Genomic DNA, 21310 nt, shown 5'->3' with positions numbered 1-21310 from the left:
CCTAGTCATAATTTCTTGTCACAAGTTGGCTGTGCCACCATATAACAGACACTCTTGTTGCCTGAAAGTTTGGGGGCCACTAGAAGAGGCTTTGGAAAAAAGACCCAAGTCAAATCCTATTAGTATAGACTCTGAGGGGTTGCCCACCCCCTCAGGTTGTGTTTGCCTATTAAAGTAAGTTGCTCACTACTTGCAATGTAGAGCCTTCTTGTTACACAGATATTTTTGGAAGGATGTTATTGATTTTAATGAGTTCTATAAGAACTTGTCCACTCAGTCCCTTTACACATAGGATTAGAAGAGAGATCAGCACACTAAATATGGGGCCTTTTGCCTCTCTGGTAAAAAAAAAAAATGAAGAACCACTTTTTATTTATGAAACATCTCAAAAATTTGAAATCCTAGATAGGAAATAGTAGTCATAATAATGTTAAATTTGGCATTTACAAATTAGAAATATTTATGAGGTTGAAGAGAGATCAGAGATGAATAGACATAATGGCAATCTGGACAGAACCGAAGTCCACCAAAGTAATTAAAAGGATACTAACAATTACCTTATGTTTGCAAAACACTTGCGAGTTTGTAAAGCACTTTATCATACCTAATCTCAAGTCATTCTCATAACCAACATGGAAGTCAAAGTGCTAGTGTTGATCACAGAATTTTGGTGTTAGGCTTTAGAAGTCATCGAGTCCGACATCCAGCATGGCACTTGATATCTTCTCCAGCCTGGCAGGAAGTCGTCACGCTGCATACTTGAGCGCCTGCCATGGCAAGTTGCTCCCTAACTGCTGAGGCAGCCTCCCTTCTCCATGCAACTCTGGTGGCTCCAAAGTGTTTGCGTATTGCATTCCAAACTGTCTGCTTAATCTTTTGCCTTTAAGTCCTGGTACTACCATCAAGGTCATTCAGAATTAAGCTAATGCCTCTTCCACTTGACAGCCCTTCAGATACTTGATTGAACACAGTTCTCATGTCTCTTTTTGGAGTCTTCTCTTCTCCAAGTGAAATAGCCCCAGTTTCTTTACCTGTGCCTTCCATAAGTTATTTTTGAGTATTTTAATCATCCTGAGTCCTCTCTTCTGAATATGCGTAGAGTTAATAAGCTTATTAACTTATTATTAATAAGCTTATTAACTCTATACTTAATAAAGTGTAGTGCTGAGAAAGGAAAGTCATACAACAATCTGACGCCCCAAGCAAAGGAAGCCTCAGCTTTCATCATTGAAGATAGTAGTGCTTATCAATGCAGCCTGCCTTGATAGGAGAATTTTGGTGGTCACATCGTATCTGTCACACATTTCGAGCTTACTGTTTACCAAGATACTAAAGTCTTTTTTTTTTCAACTTGTATTGTTGGGTTAAATCAGATCTTTCCAGTCTGTGGTTGTCAAGTTGACTTTTTAAAAATGAGAACCATACTTTTTTTTCCCTATTAGATATCACATTGTTAGATGTAGCTTGTCTCTCCATCCCAACTCTCCAACTTCCCAGCAGGCTCTCTGTCACAGCTCACACCTTTTTCATTCTCCCTTTAAATATATAATAATGGATATAATATCCATTCCCAAAAGGATATTGCTGACCTCTATTATGCACACCTGCCTCCCCAGGCTGGGAATTGAATTCTTTGAAGCCGCAATCCTTATTGTTGTCTGCTTTTCTCCAAAATGTGCAGTTGCCCCATTCATTCATTTGACAGATATGTAACAGCTGGTACAACATAAGGACAATGTGTGATGGTTATACAATGGTGGACAAAAGAAACATGGACATTGTTCTTATAGAAAAGGTACCCCAGCTAAAAGGACAGACAATAAACAAGTAAACAAATAAGTACCAACAATGCTAAGTAGTATTTGGTTAATAGAAAAGGAGTTAGGAAAGAGTGGTCAAAGTGATGGGGAAAGAAGGAATGTATTCATGGAAACCCCACTATGGGATGACCCTCAATTCCATTGTGTAGCTCCCTGGACATAGAATTTCTTCTAGTCTGCCCCAGTGTCAGTGTTTTAGTTTGTTAAAGCTGTCAGAATGCAATATACCTGAAATGGACTGGCTTTTGTAAAGGGGATTTATTTAGTTGCATATTACAGTTCTTCGAAAGAAAGGCAGCTGGCTTTCGTCTGGGTTTTCTGTCACATGGTAAGGTGCTCAGTGATGTCTGTTGGCCTTCTCTCCTGGCTTCTGGGTTCAAATGGCTTTCCCTGGGGCATTTCCCTTCTGCATCTGCAAACATCTGGGTCTGTGTTGGCTCTGAGCACTGAGCTGAGCTATGCTGAGCTGCTTCTCTCTCTTCTGACTTGTCTTTTTAGCCTCCAGCTGATCAAATTAAAATGTCACTCATTGCCGAAGGCACTCCCCTTAGCCAACTGCAGGTATAATCAGCCATAGATGAAGTTCACATGCTGATGATTTAAGTCCACAGCAACAGATCTGGGCACCATCACCTGGCCAAGTTGACACCTAATCCTAATTACTACAATCAGATTCTTCCACTCCCCATCCCTTGACCCTTGTGTTCATGCTCTTCTGCCTTATCAAAATCTTATGCTTTGGCTCTCTTTTGTCTTATTCATTCCTTCCTCTAACTCTGAGAAAAACCTATCATTGCTTTACTTGGCTTTAACAAAGGCCAATGCATGATTATATTAGCTGATGGTTTATTTTATTTAGTATGTGTCTTAATTTTCCCAGGCTACTCTGACAAATACCACACAATGGGTTGGCTTAAACAGTAAACATTTATTGTCTTACAGTTTTGAAGGCTAGAAGTCCAAACTGAAGATGCTGGCAAGACAGTCCTTTCTTCTAGAGTAGGTAGCATTCTGGTGATGGCATTACTCCATCACGTGACAATCTCTTTCTTTTCTGGCTTCTTCTGGTTTCTATTGATTAACTGTGTCCAAATTTCCCTCTTTGTAAGGTTTCCTGTCATAGAAATTAAGAGCCACCGTGATTCAATTTAGCCATATCTTAACTAATAATAACAGCTTCAAAAGGTCCTATTTACAAATAGGTTCACTCCACAGGAACACAGATTAAGATTTGAGCATGTCTTTTGTAGGGCACATGATTCAGTCCCCACAGTACTTTTCTTCCAAAGAACCAACACTCTAAGTTTTTATTATTTTCACTGTGTTTGGATTTTTGTTTAATACATTTTTGCTTTTAATTTTATAAATTCTTTTATTCGGTTCTTCCTAGATTGTTCCTCTTTTTACTATAATTGGATGCTTACTTCGTTTATTTCCATGTTTTGGTGTAGTATTCACATGGATCATAAAAACTGATAAAAGATATCAACTTTTGTTGTTATCAGAATTGGATACAGAGTCCAACTTTTCTTTTAATGTAGTTAAAGCATACAACATGCGACATATATATATATATATTCACACAGAGCAGGAGACTCATCAAAATTCTGCCCACTGGTAGGATTTTATTTTCTCTTTCATTTTTTTCTAATTTCTACAAGCTTGTGTTTCATTTCCTTCTACATCTTGTCTTGCCCAATTTCCTCTGAGCTCTTTGCTTTGATCTTTTGTTTTATGGTTGATGGCTTTATAGTGTATTTTAAAACATTTTATGATGATATATTTGGTCATACCTATCATTGGTTCCATAACAGCCTTTTTTCTTACAAGAACCCTTTATCTGCTATTAGTTTTTTCACATTCCCTTTTTTCCTTTTATGGTAATAACCTGGCATACATCTATTGGTGCTTTTAAATTATTACGCAGCTTTGAAAGAGATGAGTTCTTCCTGAATTGGAAGTTTGCTACAGGTTCTGAGAAAGAAGAGCCCAGGTCATGTTCCAGGATAGCAAAACTTGCCCCCAGCTCACAGTGTCATACATGTGAGTGAGCCTTTGCTTTTTGCCAGTAATCAGCTCAGCACCTGCAGGCTGCTCACAATGCAAAAGTCTCTGCTCTCCTGCCTTACTGCTAGGTTGGTTCCTATAGTGGTTGACACATCTACGTGTGTTATTTTTCAGCTCACCTCTCTAGCTTTACCCTGGTTCCAAACTGAGTCAAGGACATTCCTGCTACCAGCCCATGCAATCCATCCCAGTGTTTCAAAAGAACGTTGCCGTTTTTGCCACATGCAAAACTGGAGGACTGGATTCTTTCTGAAATCTATAGCTATAGGTACCCTCCTGTGGCTTCTTACTGTCCTGCTGTTTGACTTTCACTGAATTTAGCAAGTTTTCTTAAGTATTATGGTTTGAGATTTTAAAAATTACTCTAGCTTTGTTGAAGATGAGGTGTGCATTCTGTTATTTGTCATTCCTTTTTGTTTTGAGGTAATCTCTGAAAGAAGGCAGAACTATCTTTACCATTTTAAGACACCACAGTATCATCTAAACTTTGACTATTTCTTGGCAAGAACAATTATGAATAGTTACACAAACATATGATTTGATTTATCATTCTTACCAAAATTGGGTCTTCAGGAAACAAATTTGGCAGAGAATTATCTGGCTCATTTTCTTATACTAAAATGGTTTCCAAAAGCAAAAACAGCAGGTGCTACAATCCCAAAATTGTAGAGCTGAAGATTGAATTCCAAAACCATTCTCTGGTATCAAACTTTTTGAATCTGAGCCATCATTATTTAATTCACTTTTCCAAATTAATACTGAGTGTAAATTTAAAGCTACGAATGGAAGATATTAATCTATACCATACTGTGGTACTGAAAATAAATTACAGTATGGGAGCACTGGAATTTTACAATTATCTAAAGTGTATTTACTCTAAAAATAAAAATCATCATACCAAGATTCCATCCATTTCAGAAGAACCGCATTTGTTAAAAGTTATTTTATCCAAATGAATAGCGCTAAATATTACTGTCAGTGAAAGGAATCTAGACTGATTTTATTGTTTGTTGATTTTGTATGCTGTATTGGTGGGGTCACATTTCATTATTTTTCCATGTGACTATCCCGTTATTGCAGCACCACTTGTTGAATTTTTGTTTTTGTTTGTTTGTCTTCGGGGAAGTGCACGGGCCAGGAATCAAACCCGGTTCTCCCTTGCGGCAGGTGAGAATTCTACCACTGAATCACCCTTATACCCCCTGACTGATTTTTCTTTAACCTTGTGTTATAATACAAAGTGTAAGAGCAGGAATTGAAAGATGTGAAAGAAAGAAAGTGAGAGCGAGAGAGAAATTTCTAATTTTAAATTAAAGGAGTAATTAGGAAATATGTTTTTAATAATTTCTATTTTTCTAATTTTTCCTTTGTCGATTTTGAATTTAAAATCTAGTTTCCAACATCATGTATGTATTTTCGTTTTAAGTGCTCACATCACCACTCAGTTAAGTTTAAGTGTATTTCTGGCAATTGATTTTTTTTTTTTTACACTTGGACTGCCTCATTTATTCCATTCCTTCTCTTTTAAGTTTAATTCATGGTATAAAGAAATAGTTGTATGAGCCTGTTAACTTATTCTCAACTATGGCAGCCAGCTTGCCTTTTACCCAAACCTGATTTTCCTCAATTTTAAATTATGGTATCATCATCCACCTGCATCAGTTAGGAATTGAGTTTAACTACATATAACAGAAAATTCAAATGATGATGTATAAGCAAGATGGGAATCTGTTTCTCTCCTGTTATAATAAAAAGCCAGGAGAAGGCAGGTAGTTCCTCAGTAGTATCAGGATCCAGACATCTTTCTACTTTCTACTTGTTAAACATTTCTTATGTTTCCATTGCCACTTCCTTTATTAGAATCTTCCTCACACCTAAAACATTATAACTAATTCCTCACTTATCTTCTTACTTTGAATATCTTAACATTTCACAATGCTATCAATGATCTTTCTACAAACTAATCTAATCTTGCCATGCCTTAAAAACATTTCTTGATGGGTCTCTGTTGTTACAGGAAAGTCTGATGTCCTTAGATTAAACAGAGGTTTTTGTAATCTAGTTGCAAAGTACTTTATCACTCTCATCACCTGACAGCTTCTTGTATTATGCTTTATTCCACATATTCCCAGTATTTGCTAAGCATGCTTTAGTTTTTGTTACTTGCTCACCCTGTGTGTTTTTATATGGGTGTTTTAGCCATCCCTTTCTTTCATCAATTCTAAATCAATTGAGAAATTGAAATAGTAGTCAGCTATGGATTAAAATATGGAAATATAAGCTTTTGTCTTTCCTCTAGAGTTGAACTAAACTGAGCTGGACCTGTAGATAAAATCAAGATTATTATTTCCCTACCTCTAACCAAAGTCTAGACTTTGGGAATTAAATGAGAGAGGGAGTCAAATGTATCAAAGCACGAACCCAGCATGCCAATTGGATTCAGTTCAGTTGGATAGAATTTACAGTGGCTTAAATAATAAAGACATGGGCATTTCAAAGCTGAATGTGATTCCACAGTGTCATCAGAGACTCATGCTCCTAAATATTTCTGCTCTCTTATGTTTAATTGACTTCTATCTGTGAGTTCACCTCATGTTCTAAGATAATTACTGAGGTTCCAGCTATTACACCTGCATTCCAGGCATCAGGAACAAGGGTGGAAGGGAACATTCCAAGATGTCTCATTACTGGCCATGCTTAGCTCCAAAGGAAGCCAGGAAATATAATCATATTCTGAGCAGCAATATGCCCACCCCAAAACTGGTATGCTGGTACTAAGGATGCAGGAGAGAATGGATGTTTTATAGGCAGCTGATGGTTTGCTACAGTGAGGTAACTGTACAGTCTTGGCCCCAGTAACTAGACTCAGGTTGGCTCACCACACAGCATGGAACAGTGGGAAAGCAAGAGTCCAGGAAAATCCAGGATGGGACTAGTTGTACACAACCAGTATTCTTTTCCAAAATTCACCAGTTAGGTAAGCCCTTGATCATTCTCTGGGGAGGAAAATTACAGGTAATAAGAAGGACCAAAAGTATTCCTGGAATGCTGTTCCCTCCTTTTGAATGGAGCAGTAACCCACAGATGGAAAAAAGAGGGTAGGCAGTAGGGTTCACTCTAACTGCACTTTTACCAGTTTCTTTCTTCTACTAGCCCTACACTGTCTTACCCAGCAATTCTATGTAGTAAATGCCAACTCTTATTCTAATTCCAACTTATATGTTACTTTTCATTTGTCACCTTTCATGATCTACAATCTGACCCCAAACAAGCAGAATTAATTGTTCAGATACCTGTTTTCCATGTCTGTGTGCTCAGGCTAAAAAGGATAGCACTTATCCCATAAGATCACTTCGTATGCCTGTATCTCCTCCTCTCTTTCCCATATGGATACTAACTGTGCAGTTTGGGAGGTGAGAACCGATTTTATTTATCTTTGCATCTCATGTCCTCATATAGTACATGACACTTGACACATGCAAAATTTTACTAAATTAATAATACCACAGCTTATCTCCTTTCCTAGTATCCCTGCTTTATAGATGAGAAAATTGAGCTTGTGAGAGGTTGAATGACTTAGTAAATAATAAAAATAGTGGACATCCATTTTCATTAAAAATTCATTGTGTCTCAGGCACTTTCATAAGTGTGCCTCTGTACATTATTGTTCTTACTTCACTGAACCTGCACCTGTGAGGTACATATCATAATCCCTGTTTTATACCAAGAAGTTAATTGTCAAAGACTGCAGATCTAAGAAGTGGCAGGACTGGAATTTGAACGTAGGTCTTTTCTCATGCCAATCCTTGTGCCAGCATAGCTTGGACTAGGGCAGAGATGGGACCGTCCCCAGGTCTTCTGATTCTGTGTGTGATCCAGAAAGATGTACATTTTCTCCCCTTTTGATTTATTTGTGGTAATGCAGTAATCATTGGATACTGCTTATTAAAGCAAACCATCCTTGTTATGGATAGGCATGCCTTTCAAGGTTGGCATTTTCCTAGTTTTGATGCTGTACACGTTATTAGGCTCTTGCCGAAGTCACCAGGAACTCCTTATCAGTAACAGCTGGAAAGAGAATCAGAACATTAGGTCTCAAATATATTGGAATTTCCACAGGGAATTCTGTGGTCATATGGATTGCATACTTATCAGAAAGGGACACCATTAAGAGGATATCCCATTTACTATTTGGCTCTTAGAACGTTTAAAACTCGTTAAGGAAAGTGAGTTGCAGGGATTCCCCTATTCTTTTGGTATCAAAAGAAGCGAGACATCACATATTTCAGGGCTGATTTGTTTGGTCCAGAAGGAGAAAATGGGTGGCCTGACAGAGGGAGCCGGGATGAAATCACCATTACCCAGTCACTCCCCTTCAAGAGAAGTCGTGTGTGCATTCCCTTAACGCAACACTTTTGACAGAAAACTTCACATTCATCCCACAAGACTTCTTCCCAAGTGACTAGCCACACTACTGAAGTTATCCAAGAAAAGGAGAGAATAAAATATTGAATTATATATATTTCCTTTTCTCCGAGGACTTCTGATCTTCAATATGCCGAAACAGAAGGTTCCTGGAGCATTTCCATTATGCAGCTGTGGGCGTTGCCCTGGGTTCTTGAGATCCAGTCCGATGGATCACATTATCCTTTAGACAGTCTATTTTCCCTGGGCTCTAACTAGTAACAAGGATGCAATTATAAGAACAAATAGTGGAGGGAAAGTGAATGGGGAAGATGATGCAGGAGTGTCACTTGCATATTATGTAATAAGGTCATTTCATTGTACATGAAGATGGGGCATCAGGCCTGTTTGTTAGACACAGTAAAATGCACATGTTACAGTGCAACCCAGTACATATGTACACACACACATACACACACACATAATAGGTCACAACCTGAAGTGGTGGATGAAGCAGTAGGTAATTAATTACATGGGATATGGAGTCAGATCTGCAATCCAGCCCCTACTCCCCCACTTAAAATTCCAAAAGAATTTTAACAACTGTATGCATTGTCAGATGTAAAGTTGTCATCTAAAATGTTTCTTCTGAAATACTTGCAAAGACTGAATTTCCAGTTTGCTGTAAATAAGTTTTAAATATATTTTTGTTAAAATCCTGGAAGCACAGATTTAGCTCATTCAAATTCGGGGGAAATGTTTATTATATAAGTTAATTGCCAAAGCCGTTCTTCACTGTCAAGCTAATCAGACTTAAGTTCCTATCAGAAAAAAAAGAAGTCTTCATGTTGTAATTCAAATAAACATAATACTATACCAGCCTCCCAACCCCAACAGCCATCATACTTCTGAATTCTAATTCTAAGAGACAGCTAGAGAGTTGGAGGGACAAGGGGTAAACCTTGGCCTGAGTTTGTGCCTCATTGGAATAAGGCACTTGCTGCTTCCAAGAAGACTTTCCTCAGGAGGGAGCTTTCCAAAATGTCCCTTGAGTTGGTAGCTTATGCCCCAGGGCTAAGCCCCATCAAAGATTTGAGATGGATGAGAAATATGTCTTTCCATTTATAAAATAGAGAAGAAAAATTATGAAAGGTTAGGTGAGTCAGGAGGACTGACAGGCCTCAACCAGTGACACTTTCTCAGCAAGATTAGTTTGGGGAAGAAGGACATATGGTACTTGAGGATCTGAAAATGAATTCTCCTAAAATTGTGCGTTTCTCATATCCCTAGAAAATTTGCAAGTATTCCCACATACTTGAACCACTATTCTGAGCCTTTAGTATCTCCATCTATAAAATGCAAATAATGATAGTATTTACCTTCAAAGATGGTTATGAAGAATAGCTATGATACAAATAGAGCACTTCATGAAGTCTTGCATGCATTATAAGCTCCCACTATATGTCCACTATTTTTACCCCTCTACCTGCTGACAATGTAATTTCTCATTGGATTAAGTCATCCTCAGGCCCAACCCTAACATTTACAGGCTCCAGTCTACATGACCAAGCCCTGTCCACACCACCACAACCAACTGTGCCTTGGCCACTCCTTGACTTGGGACCTCTATTTAGTGGCAGACTCCACTCTCAGGAACACAGACTTGTTTAAGCAGTCCTCAGAAGCCCTGGAGGGGGATACAAGGCCATTTTGCACTAAAAAAGAAGGGTTTGTAGATCTGGTGGGCACATCCCCTTGGTCCTGATGAGTTCTTGCCCAAAGGGGGCAGGAGAAAGCACAGGCTCAGAATAGGAACCCCTTCTGCTTGAGTCTAAGAGACTTATCTCAGTGTTGCTGTTAGGATCAACTGGGATAATATGTGGAAATGTGTTGAATGAAAGATTTTAGTATTATCTTGATAGTCTTTATGACCCCAAATTGGGTTAAAGTCCACACCCTCAAATAAACTAATGTAAACCACCAAGAAGGACAGTTACTTAAGAAGCCCATGTTCCAGTATCTCAAATACAGAATATAATCCCTTGTTCATGTTTTAGGCACCAGCTTTCAGGCCTCAGGATACAACTTCAATACCTATGACTGGAGGAGTCCAAAACAGAGAGGCAGCTTGTCGCCCATCACCAAGCCGCGAAGCCAGACTTCCCCAGATGTAGGGCTAAGCAATGAAGACTGGGACCGGCCCACAGGCAGCGGGTAAGATTTTCATCCAGTGCCACCATGTCGAAATTGACTTTGCAGCGACTTAGACCAGACGTGAGCGCCTCTACTTCCAGCATCGGCTTCTCAAAGCTGCTGCAATAGCCCTGCTGACCAGAGAGCAGGATGATTCTAAAACTCATGCCTGTGCACAGGCAGCCTGGGCACCACCAAGTGGCCGAGAAAGAGCTCGCGTTCCCCTCATGAAAGCAGTAGTAACACTTGGGGAAGATATCCCTCCGTAAACCACATCCCACTTTGTGACAACTAGCTTCCCTCTCCTTTCATTTAAAAGGTAATTTCACGTAAAGTTGTTTTTTTTTTAAAAAAAGTAAAAATTGAAGACCCCGTATTTTTAACTAAAGGTATATTTTAACATTTTGTTCCTTACCAAAATATTTTAAGGAAATTCATAGAAAGTGGCAATGATGGGTTTATAATAATTTTTATCATAAGTGGGATAAACACATTTTTCTCTAGCTTAGAGACACGTTTGATTTATCTTTCTCTTTAGAAAGAACAGCTGAATATGTTCCCACACAGTGTGTGCCGTGTTGCTGCAGCACATTCAGCAGTGGCCATGAATAATCTGGAATTCACTTAGTAAGAGCGTGGTCCATCCTTTCACTCTTCACAACACTTTGTGTTTCCTAAGGCAGCCTTACGTTGGGCCAGCCTTTCCTGGGAGATCACCGTTGGAAGAAAGCCAAATTCGAAATGAGTCTCTCTTTTTGTGTGTATAAGATGGAGAGAGAAATTTTGAATACACACACACACACACACACACACACAAATATTTCTGGATAGTTCCTAATCCAGACTGTGCTTCCTGATGACAGTTTTTCAGGGGTTTCTGACAGCGCCGAGGCCGAGCAAGAGGAGAACTTCTGGTCTCAAGCACTGGAGGATTTAGAAACCTGCGGACAATCGGGAATTCTCAGAGAACTTGAGGTATCCTCTGTCCTGCTACTTAATTTTATTGTTTCTACATTCATTTTCTTTTTCCTTTTCTTTTTTTTTTTTGGTCCTTTTGAGTTTGCATTTCTCACACCAGTTCATTTAAAAGCTTTAACCCCTTTCCACAGGAGAAAGCTGACAAGCGTCTGTCTTTGAGAAACATGACTCTCTTGGTACCTAGCCTTTATGTTTATATTTTTGCTTGTGAAGCTGCCTTCCCTGCCCCCTTGCCCTCTGGAAAGCAATTTGATTTTATACAATGCAGTTGAAAGTCTTTATTTCCCCATTTCCACCCCCACCCCACCCCCAAGCTTACTGACTTGTGGCTTTCGCCATCGCTCCCTGCTAACCCTGATTGTATCTGACTGTTTCCCCCCCGAACCGCTGAGGAGTGAGCTAAGTCTCCCAGCAGTGGCACATCTCATTCTCTTAGTTGCTTTAGAAAGGTTTCTGTGGCATGTTCTCATTTGTACCCAGTATAGACATTAATTTGATTGTTATGAGGAACATAAGAGGAAATTTTATTTTATTTTGTTTTGCCCTTAAAGTGGATACGATGCAGCTGGTGAAAAGGCCAATCTATTTTGCAAGCAGCCAAAATATTACATAATACCTCGCTGTTAATTGCAAATCCTGATTCCTTATTAACCTGGGTGAATTCTAGAAGGAGTGAGACAGAGTATAATAGCTGAACTCCTGGTGAGTTCTTTAATCAAAGCCATGAATTCACTGACAATATTCACACTTTGGTCTGGGAAGTCCTGGGCTGTTTCCTTTTATGTTCTTTTAAATTTTCTGAGCTGTAAAAAATAAAGTGGCAAAAATCTCATTTTTATTTTGATGTCGTATGGGGTCCCTGAATCACCATAAGGAATGTGAATGGCATAACTGGGTGAAACTCTTGCAATTCTAAAATGATTACTCATCTTTATATTATTTTGCTTCTCAATTGCATGTGTGGATATTTTATGTGATTCTAATGTTTGTGAATCTGCAAAAAGACTTAAAAGAAAGATATTAATTTGAATTTTATAAACATCATAGTTTTACCTGGCATGAATTTCAGCTTCAGAGCACTATTAAAGGACCTGGAGATGGATAAGCCTATAAAACTTAAATAAATTAAAGATATCAGCAATCAATTCCTTTATATGCAAGTTTGAAAAATTTTATAATGGTTATCAGCCAGCTTATTTAAGCTTTTACCACTTCCTATATTTAGAATAATCTGCAAGAGAGGCCCAAATTGAATAGTGAACACAATGCACAGTTCTGGAATGTATCCTTGCTTTTTTGAGGACATGTTTTGGCTCATTTATCTTTTTCATTTTGCTTTTGATACTTCACTTTTGAAGCTATTCTTTCAGTAGCTTTTTTTACATTATGTAAAAAGGAGATGGTGTAAAAAGTAATATGATGAGATTGTATTCCACTGAGATTTTGAGTTTACTCATGAGAACAGCACCAGCACAGAAACTATATTGTGATAACCTGTAAATTTGCTCTAATATAGCTATAGTCAGGCATGGCCCTTGAAATTAGAAGTGCAGAAAAAGAAATGGATTAAATTTATAAACCAAAGAGAAATTAAAATTGTCAATTAACTGATGACTGGGAAATTCATAAATAACAGTCATATTTACAGTTTTATTTAAAGAATGTTCACTTTTAGTTTAAATGAACTACAACCCCTTGATTGCAAAAGATATTATGCAAAAAAAATTACCGAAACTACTTTCCAGTATATAAAATTTACATCCAGTATTAAAAATTAAAGCTTACTATATAATAGTAATAAGGGCATAAAAAATAGCTAAAACCAAAAACGATTAGAATTGAAACAAAAATAAGAATTAATTTACTAGTCATTTTCCTATTGCTGGCAATAATACAGATATAAGTTTGATCCTAAAAAATACATAGATATCTTTAACAAGTAAGAAAAATTCTAGCCATAAGACTTTCGGCAAGTTACTTAATCTTACTTAGCAGATATCTCTTCTGTAAAATATAGGGATTATAATGAACTAATGCCTATGACACTTAAGAAATGATCAATAAAAATTGACTATTATTACTATTTCTTGAGTAATAAGCATTGCTTTGATTATTATTTTTTATTATAATATATTTATAGGAAGCAAGGCTTAATAACTGTCAAATTAGAACTGTAATTGCCTTAGAAGGAACACACATGTATGAATTATGGAAAATATAAATAGACAACATATACCATTGCAGCCAGAGTAAATCCTAAATATTTTTAAATAATTTTTTAACTTTACATTTTAGTGTTTGTATTTATATTTTTCTTTTAATTTTTATATTCCTATAGAGATGTCACTTATTCACTTGAAATATTTTACTTTTCAAAATGTAAATTGCTTGTCCCATGATAAAGAATATAGAAAACAGATTAACAATACAATTAATTAATCTTAAGTAGCTGTAAACAATAGATGGATGGTCAGCACAGCAAGAAAATAATCATTGGATGCTGTCAGTTATAGTAGATTAAACAAAGAAATAATCTGTAAGTGACATAAAAAATGAATGTCCCAACATACCAGCAGTTAGTAATTGAAAGGTTTTAATAAGTTTTAAAAGAGAATTTATCTTAAGTAAACCATAATATGGATAACCCATACTTGTTCAGATATTAGGTTTAACCAAATGCAATTGTTGATATTCTATAGTTTTGCTTTATTGACCTATTAAAAAGGCAGTTTTGTATCATTGCACCTAATAATTGACTGAGAAGCCGTACTGCCTGATAGTCAGGAGCAAGGGGCCTGGAGGCAGATTGCTGGGGCTCCAATCCCAGGCTCTCGGCTGAAATGGGAAAGTATAATAATTGTAATACCTACATGTAGGGTTACTATAAGTATTAAATGATTTTACATATACCAACACACATATTTGGTACTTAGCACACATTAATGCCCAGTAATCTGAAGGTTTGTTTGTTTTTGAACACTTATAATTTGCTTTTTCAAAATGGTCCGTGAGATAACTATCTAGCCAGGATTTTGATAAATGTACTTGTTTGGTTTTTTAAATGGAGTCATTAGATAGAAGTCTGTGTTCCAATACTTGACTGTCATTTAAAGCATCTTTGAACACCAGGTGAATCTTAGAATTATAGAAGTCCAGAGACATGACAAGTGAAAAGTACCTGCTTTGCAGTGTTCCCTTCTGATCAGTCCGTTTGAATAGTCCCCTAGGCTCATTTATTAGCTTTTAGGCTCTTTGAGTCTCAATTTAGATGAGACTCATCTAAATGAGACTCATCTAAATTAAGATGAATAACAGTTTCTATTTCATAGAATTGTTGTGAGGTTTAAATGAGTGAATCTATTCAGAGGACTAGACAAATTAAGCTTCTGTAACCATTAGCATCAGTGTTACTATATATAAGTAGCCACTTACACAGCATGTGGAACTTGGTTTCCTTTTCCCATGATTTTAGACAGATTCACCAATTCTAGTTTACCTTTGTGTAACCATCACATCTAGGACTACAATGCTGGCTCTAAGTGAATTTTCAGAATTTTAGTCCCTCTAATCATGACAACTTAAGATCAACAACTTGACATTGGTTTCAATCCTTTTCTGTTTCAGTTCTGAAACTCAGTCTTACTTGGGATCTAGTTTTGTCATTTTTTTTATATCATGCAGGGAACATATTTGAAACTGAGCAATTCGCTGGTAAAATCCGATCCAGATTTCACAGCTTTTTAGCAAAGGATTGAGTCCAATAACATAATAAATGACTTTTTTTTTTAAACCTCTTCCTGGATCTTATACAAAAGCCATTCCTAAGAAACACTGACCTACGCGAAATAACATGGAAGCCTAAATGGCCTACATGCTTCTGAGGCAGGGCCCTAGGCCAAAGGAAAGATCATATACAAATACCAGGTAGGCAGCAGTGGGGGGAATCCCTTGCCTTTCTGACAATAACCCCATTCCAGCCACTTGTTGGGGCCCAAGTCAGCACTGTAGATACAGGCAACCTGACCTTACTGAGAAGTTGGTTCATTTATGTACGATAAATTGAAGGCAGCCTCATGAATCCCATCTGTTAGAGACTGCCTGGAAAAGTAATGCTTAAAAATGTAGTTTGCAATAAGCAAAATGTTAGAGCTTTCCAATTTATTACAGACTGCCAGGGGTGGTATTTGATTAAATAAACTCAATGGCTTAAGTACTTAAGTTGGATGTGAGATGTGCAGTATAAATGTCACTTGCAAAGCCTTTTCCCAGACTTTCATAGTTCAATTACTACATCCATTCTCCAGCCTTTGGTTATGCCCTGAAGAGACTGTATTTTGACTGGGCAGAGGGGGCAATGTGCTTACTGTGGAGCAAACAAACCCTTTCCTTCAACCATGGTTTAATAGTCTCTGAAAATTGTCAATGCCACAGGCAACAATCATGTCGGGGAGCACGATGAGTTTGAATCATGAGGCCCCCACAGCTCGCAGTCAGCTGGGGCGACAGGCCAGCTTCCAGGAGCGGAGTACATCACGGCCACACTATAGCCAAACAACTCGGAGCAACACCCTGCCCTCAGATGTAGGCAGGAAGTCTGTGACCCTGAGGAAAATGAAACAAGAAATAAAGGAGATCATGTCCCCAACTCCTGTGGAGCTGCACAAGGTCAGTAAACTTTCTTTTCTTTCCTTAGGCTCAAATTTAGTAGCCCTGCTCTGCTCAATGTGAGTGTCCAATGCAAGTACAGTAATGACATTTTCCTATGGGCTCAGCCAAGAAAAGAAGCCAGAGCATAAGAGCATATCTTCAGAGGTTTGGTTGCTCTCAAAACATGATAATGGGGAGACTGTGAAAATCGACTTTCTAGCAACATGTTTCTCAAAAATGTATTTAGTTATACCAAAAAAAAAAAAAAAAGCCCAACTCTTCTTATAAAAGTTTGAGGTTCCCATGTCACATGAAGCTTTGATGAATTGATTTATTATTTTTTAAAACCTCATTGAAAGGGAGAAAGGATTTTCTCAGTGTCCTCATAAAACTCATAGCTTCACTTAAAAGGGGGTCTTGGTTCAATGTGGAAAGGCTTAGTTCTTAGTTACAGACTTATCAGTATAAGGTTAGTCTTACCAAAAGACATGAAGTTCTTGTTGAGACAGAGTTTAGATGTCCTGGGCCAGGACTGAGTAAGCCCTGGCTATATTCCTTCTCTGTCTACAATGTTGTAGCTAGTTGCCTTACTTTAATTCATAGAAGAAAACCCTCCATCACACACAGAATTCTGGAAGAGCTGGCAGAGTTTAGACAAGTCTTATGTAAGTGACAGTGTTGATGGAACCTGAGCTGAGGAAAGTATGGGTAGGGAGGCACCTCTGATTTTCTTTTCTAATTCTTTATTTGGGGGTAATAAGTAATGATGTATAAAGAGTAACAATACCATTCCACTTAACAATCAGGACCTCTGTGTAATTAATAATCTACTAACTGGAGATTAGTTATTTGTCTTGTCCATAAGAGCTTATAAATGTCAGATTAAGAAGTAAAAGGTGAGAGTCAAGGCAAGTTGGTGGGATAGTGAGGTGTAGAATTTTGTTCATCCTCCAGAGCAGCTAGTAAATAGCCAGGAATTGTATGGAACAACTGTTGGGGGAACATCAGTGACTGGACATACATTGTACACCAGTCTGGAATGAGTGTAATGGCTGAGATCCCACACAGAACTGTAAGTCTCCCAAGCTGCAGAGGCCATTGCCCCCACCCCATGGGCACAGTAGGCTTGTTCCCCAAGGACAAAGGAAACAGACTTCACTAGTAGCAAGAAATTAGCTCAACCAAGCTCCGGAGTTGATTAACAAATTCTGACTACTGAAAATAGACCCCAAACACAGATAAACACTGGAGTAAGCACTAAAGGAACCAGGAGTTTTCACCACAGCAGAGAGGGGGTGGGGCTGACAGAAAAAAACAACAAAGCCTTTTTTAGTTGGACAGCACAAAATATTGGAAAAGAACTGGACCCCAAGAAAAGGGGGCATATAGAACCTGAGGACACATGGAGCCATGTACCCACTCCAGCTCTTGACTAGCAAACCTGGGAAGTGGGGGTCCATCTCTGGGAAAAGGCTTTTTTTTTTCAAACTTCTTGATAGCTCATTAGATCATATGAACTCTCATGAGCACGCTCAAGTTCCAGCACTGCCCCAGGCAAGGGAAGAATTAAGGCATGTCTGAGAGACAAAGTAAATAGTCAGGTAGATGGGGACAATTCTCTAAAGAGTGTATCTTCCCCAAGAAAAGGGGGGTGGGGCCCAGCTCAAGTGGATGCCCTTCTTCAGGGAATTCAGTCCCAAAGGGCTGGAAAACAGAAGCAACCAAAGCCTGCCTACTACCTCAGCCTCTGTCTCAACAAAACCACTGGCAGGGAGAGGCTGCTGAAATTAAAAGCATCACATCACTTGATGCTGGTGGGAAGCTGTAGGACAAGTGCCACATGCTGAGCAGGATAGGAAAAGCACAGAGTCTATATGCTTCATAGGAATGTCTGACAACTGCTAGGTCTCAACCTCAGGGAAACTTGATACTGGCTATTCTCTCTTCCTAAGATGTGGGGCTATCTTGTCTGAGAAAAATCTGACTGGTGTTGATCATATCTGAGGAGAACCTCCTCAGAAAAACAAGAAGGCTCCATATAAGGCAGAGTGAGAAATAGAATAACAAGAACTAAAAAATTCCAAAGAACCTATGCTAGAGATCTAGAATAAGTTGAACTTAAAACCAAAGAACAGATAGAGAACAAAGCCATCCAACAAGAAAATCCTGTGTAAAAGAGTGAAAACAACCTCTAGCATAAACTATTTAAGGAAATCAAATGCCTAGGTACCAGCAAAAATTAATGAGTCATCCTAGGGAAATCAAAGATATGGCCCATTCAGAGGAAAAAAACCAACATTTCAAATGAGATACAGTTGAGACAACTAAATCAGGATGGTCAGACAGACATGAAAAATCTCATCAAAATCAAATCATTCAGTTGAGGGAGGATATAAAGAAGACATTGGATGAACATTAAGAAGAACTAGAAAGTTTGAAAAAAAACAAATGGCAGAACTTAGGGAATGAAACGGACAATAGAAGAGATGAAAAAAAATGAAGATCTACAGTAGCAGACTTTAAGAGGCAGAAGAAAGGATTAGTGACCTAGAGGATAAGACATCTGAAATCTGGCACACAAAAGAAAATATTGGGAAAAGAATGGAAAAATATGAGCAGGGTCTCAGGAAATTGAATGACAATATGAGGTGCACAAATGTATAATGGGTGTCACAGAAGTAAAAGAAAAGAGGAAAGGAGCAGAAAGACTAATAGAGGAAATAATCACTGAAAATTTCCCATCTCTTATGAATGACATAAAATTACAGATCCAAGAAGTACATTACACCCCAAACAGAACAGATCCACATAGACCTACTCCAAGACACTAATCAGATTGTCAATTGTCAGAGACAAAGAGAATTTTGAAAGCAGCAAGAGAAAAGCAATCCATCGCATACAAGGGGAACTTGATAAGACTATATATGGATTTCTCAGCAGAAGCCATAAGGGTGAGAAGGCAGTGGTATGATATATTTAAGATTCTGAAAGAGAAAAACTGCCAGTCAATAATTATATATCCAGCAAAACTGTCCTTCAAAAAATGAGGGAAGTTTAAAATATTTTCAGACAAGCAATCACTGACAGAATTTGTGACTAAGAGACTGGTTCTACGAAAAATACTAAAGGGAGCACTACAGGCAGAAAGGAAAAGACAGGAGAGAGAGATCTGGAAGAATATAAAAATGAAGACTATCAGTAAATGTAGGAAGAGAAAAAAAACTAGAATGACATATAAAATCCAAAAGACAAAATGGTAGATGAAAGTACTGCCTTTTTAGTAATAACATTAGTACTTAATGTAATATTATTACATTACATAATGTAACATTATTACTTAATGTAATATTATTACATTACATAATGTAACATTATTACTTAAATGCCTATATTAAAAAAGAAGAAAGAGCAAAAATCAAGAAATTAACTATTCACCTGGAAGAACTAGAGAAAGAACAGCAAACTAATCCCAAAGCAAACAAAAGGAAAGAAATAATGAAGACTAGAGCAGAAATAAATGAAATTGAGAATATATAAACAATAGAGAAAATCAACAAACCATTAAATGTTTATAGATTAAATTCCCAACCAAAAGATATGCACTGGCAGAATGGATTAAAATACAGGATCCATCCATATGCTGTCTGCACTTTAGACCCCAGGACAAAAATAGGTTGATATTGAAAGGTTGGTAAAAAATATTTAAGCAAACAACAACCAAAACAGAGCAGGAGTAGTTATACTAATGTTGGAGTCTTCAAATGTAAAACAATTCAAAAGACAAAGAAGGACACTTGTCATGGTTAGGGACAGGTGTCAACTTGGCCAAGTTGTGGTACCTGTTCATCTGATTGGGCAAGCGCTGGCCTGTCTGTTGCAATGAGGACATTTCATAGGATTAGGTCATGATCACGGCAGCTACATCCACAGCTGATTCCATTTGTAATCAGCCAAAGGGGAGTGTCTTCTGCAATTAGTGATGCTAAATCCAATCATGGGAAGCCTTTTAAGGAGGACTCAGAGGAGACAGGTTGCATTCCTGCTTGGCTGGTGAGCCTCTCCTGTGGAGTTCATCCAGGCCATCCATTGGAGTCATCGGCTTCGCAGTCTGCCCTGTGGATTTTGGACTCTGCATTCCTACGGTCACGTGAGACACTTTCATAAATTTTATATTTGCAAGTGTTCCCTGTTGATTCTGTTTCTCTAGAGAACCCTAACTAATACAACACTATTCATAAAAGTAACAGTTCAACAAGAAGACATAAAAATCATAAATATTTATGCACTGAGCCAAAGTGCTCCAAAGTACATGAGACAAACACTGACAACACTGAAGAAAGAAATAAACACCTCTACCATAATAGTTGGAGAAATCAGCTCCCCACTTTCAGCAATGGATAGAACACCTAGACAGAGGATCAATAAAGAAACAGATTTTGAATAATATAATGAATGAACTAGACTTAACAGTCATTTACAGAACATTACACCCCACAACAAAAGGATACATATTTTTCTCAAGTGCTCATGAATCATTCTCAAGAATAGATCATATACTGAATCACAAAGCAAGTGTTAATAAATTTAAAGAGATTGAAATGATACATAATGCTTTCTTGGATCATATTGGAATGAAGTTGGAAATCAATAACAAACAGAGGGTCAGAAAATTCACATATATATGGAAGCTAAGCAACACACTCTTAAACAACCAGTGGGTCAAGGAAGAAATTACCAGAGAAATCAGTAAATATATTGAGGTAAATGAAAATGAAAATGCAATATATCAAAATAGACACTGCTGAGAGAGAAATTGATTGCCTTAAATGCCTATATTAAAAAAGAAAGAGCACAAATCATAGAAGTAATTGTTCACCTGAAAGAACTAGAGAAAGAACAGTGAATTAACCCCAAAACAAGCAAAAGGAAGGAAATTATGAAGATTAGAGCAGAAATATGTGAAATTTAGAATAGGAAACAATAGAGAAAATTAACAAAACCAGAAGTTGGTTAAGAAAATCAACAAAATCAATGGTCCCTTATATAGACTGACAAAAAAACAGAGTGGATGCAATTAAATCAGATATGGGAAAGGGAACATAACCACTGACTCTACAGATATAAAGGAAGTAATGAGAGTATATTATGAGCAATTATATGCTAATAAACCAGGCAATGTAGATGAAATGGACAGCTCCCTA

At 37.7% G+C, this 21310-nt stretch overlaps 1 protein-coding gene across 7 annotated transcripts in view; it reads left to right on the top strand.

Annotated features, from left to right (window-relative positions):
- Nucleotides 1-21310, top strand: part of GRIP1 (glutamate receptor interacting protein 1) — a 733183-nt gene that overhangs the window by 691107 nt on the left and 20766 nt on the right. For all 7 annotated transcript variants that reach the window (XM_077111339.1, XM_077111343.1, XM_077111338.1 and 4 more), the window contains 3 exons: nucleotides 10349-10505; nucleotides 11348-11459; nucleotides 15894-16127. In XM_077111339.1, the coding sequence (XP_076967454.1) occupies nucleotides 10349-10505; nucleotides 11348-11459; nucleotides 15894-16127 (503 nt within the window). The remainder of the gene's footprint in view (nucleotides 1-10348; nucleotides 10506-11347; nucleotides 11460-15893; nucleotides 16128-21310) is intronic.

This window comes from Tamandua tetradactyla, chromosome 7, assembly GCF_023851605.1.
Source record: "Tamandua tetradactyla isolate mTamTet1 chromosome 7, mTamTet1.pri, whole genome shotgun sequence".
Taxonomy (NCBI): Eukaryota; Metazoa; Chordata; class Mammalia; order Pilosa; family Myrmecophagidae; genus Tamandua; species Tamandua tetradactyla.
Note: the sequence above shows the minus strand (reverse complement) of the source record. Positions and strands in the feature narration are given on the sequence as shown.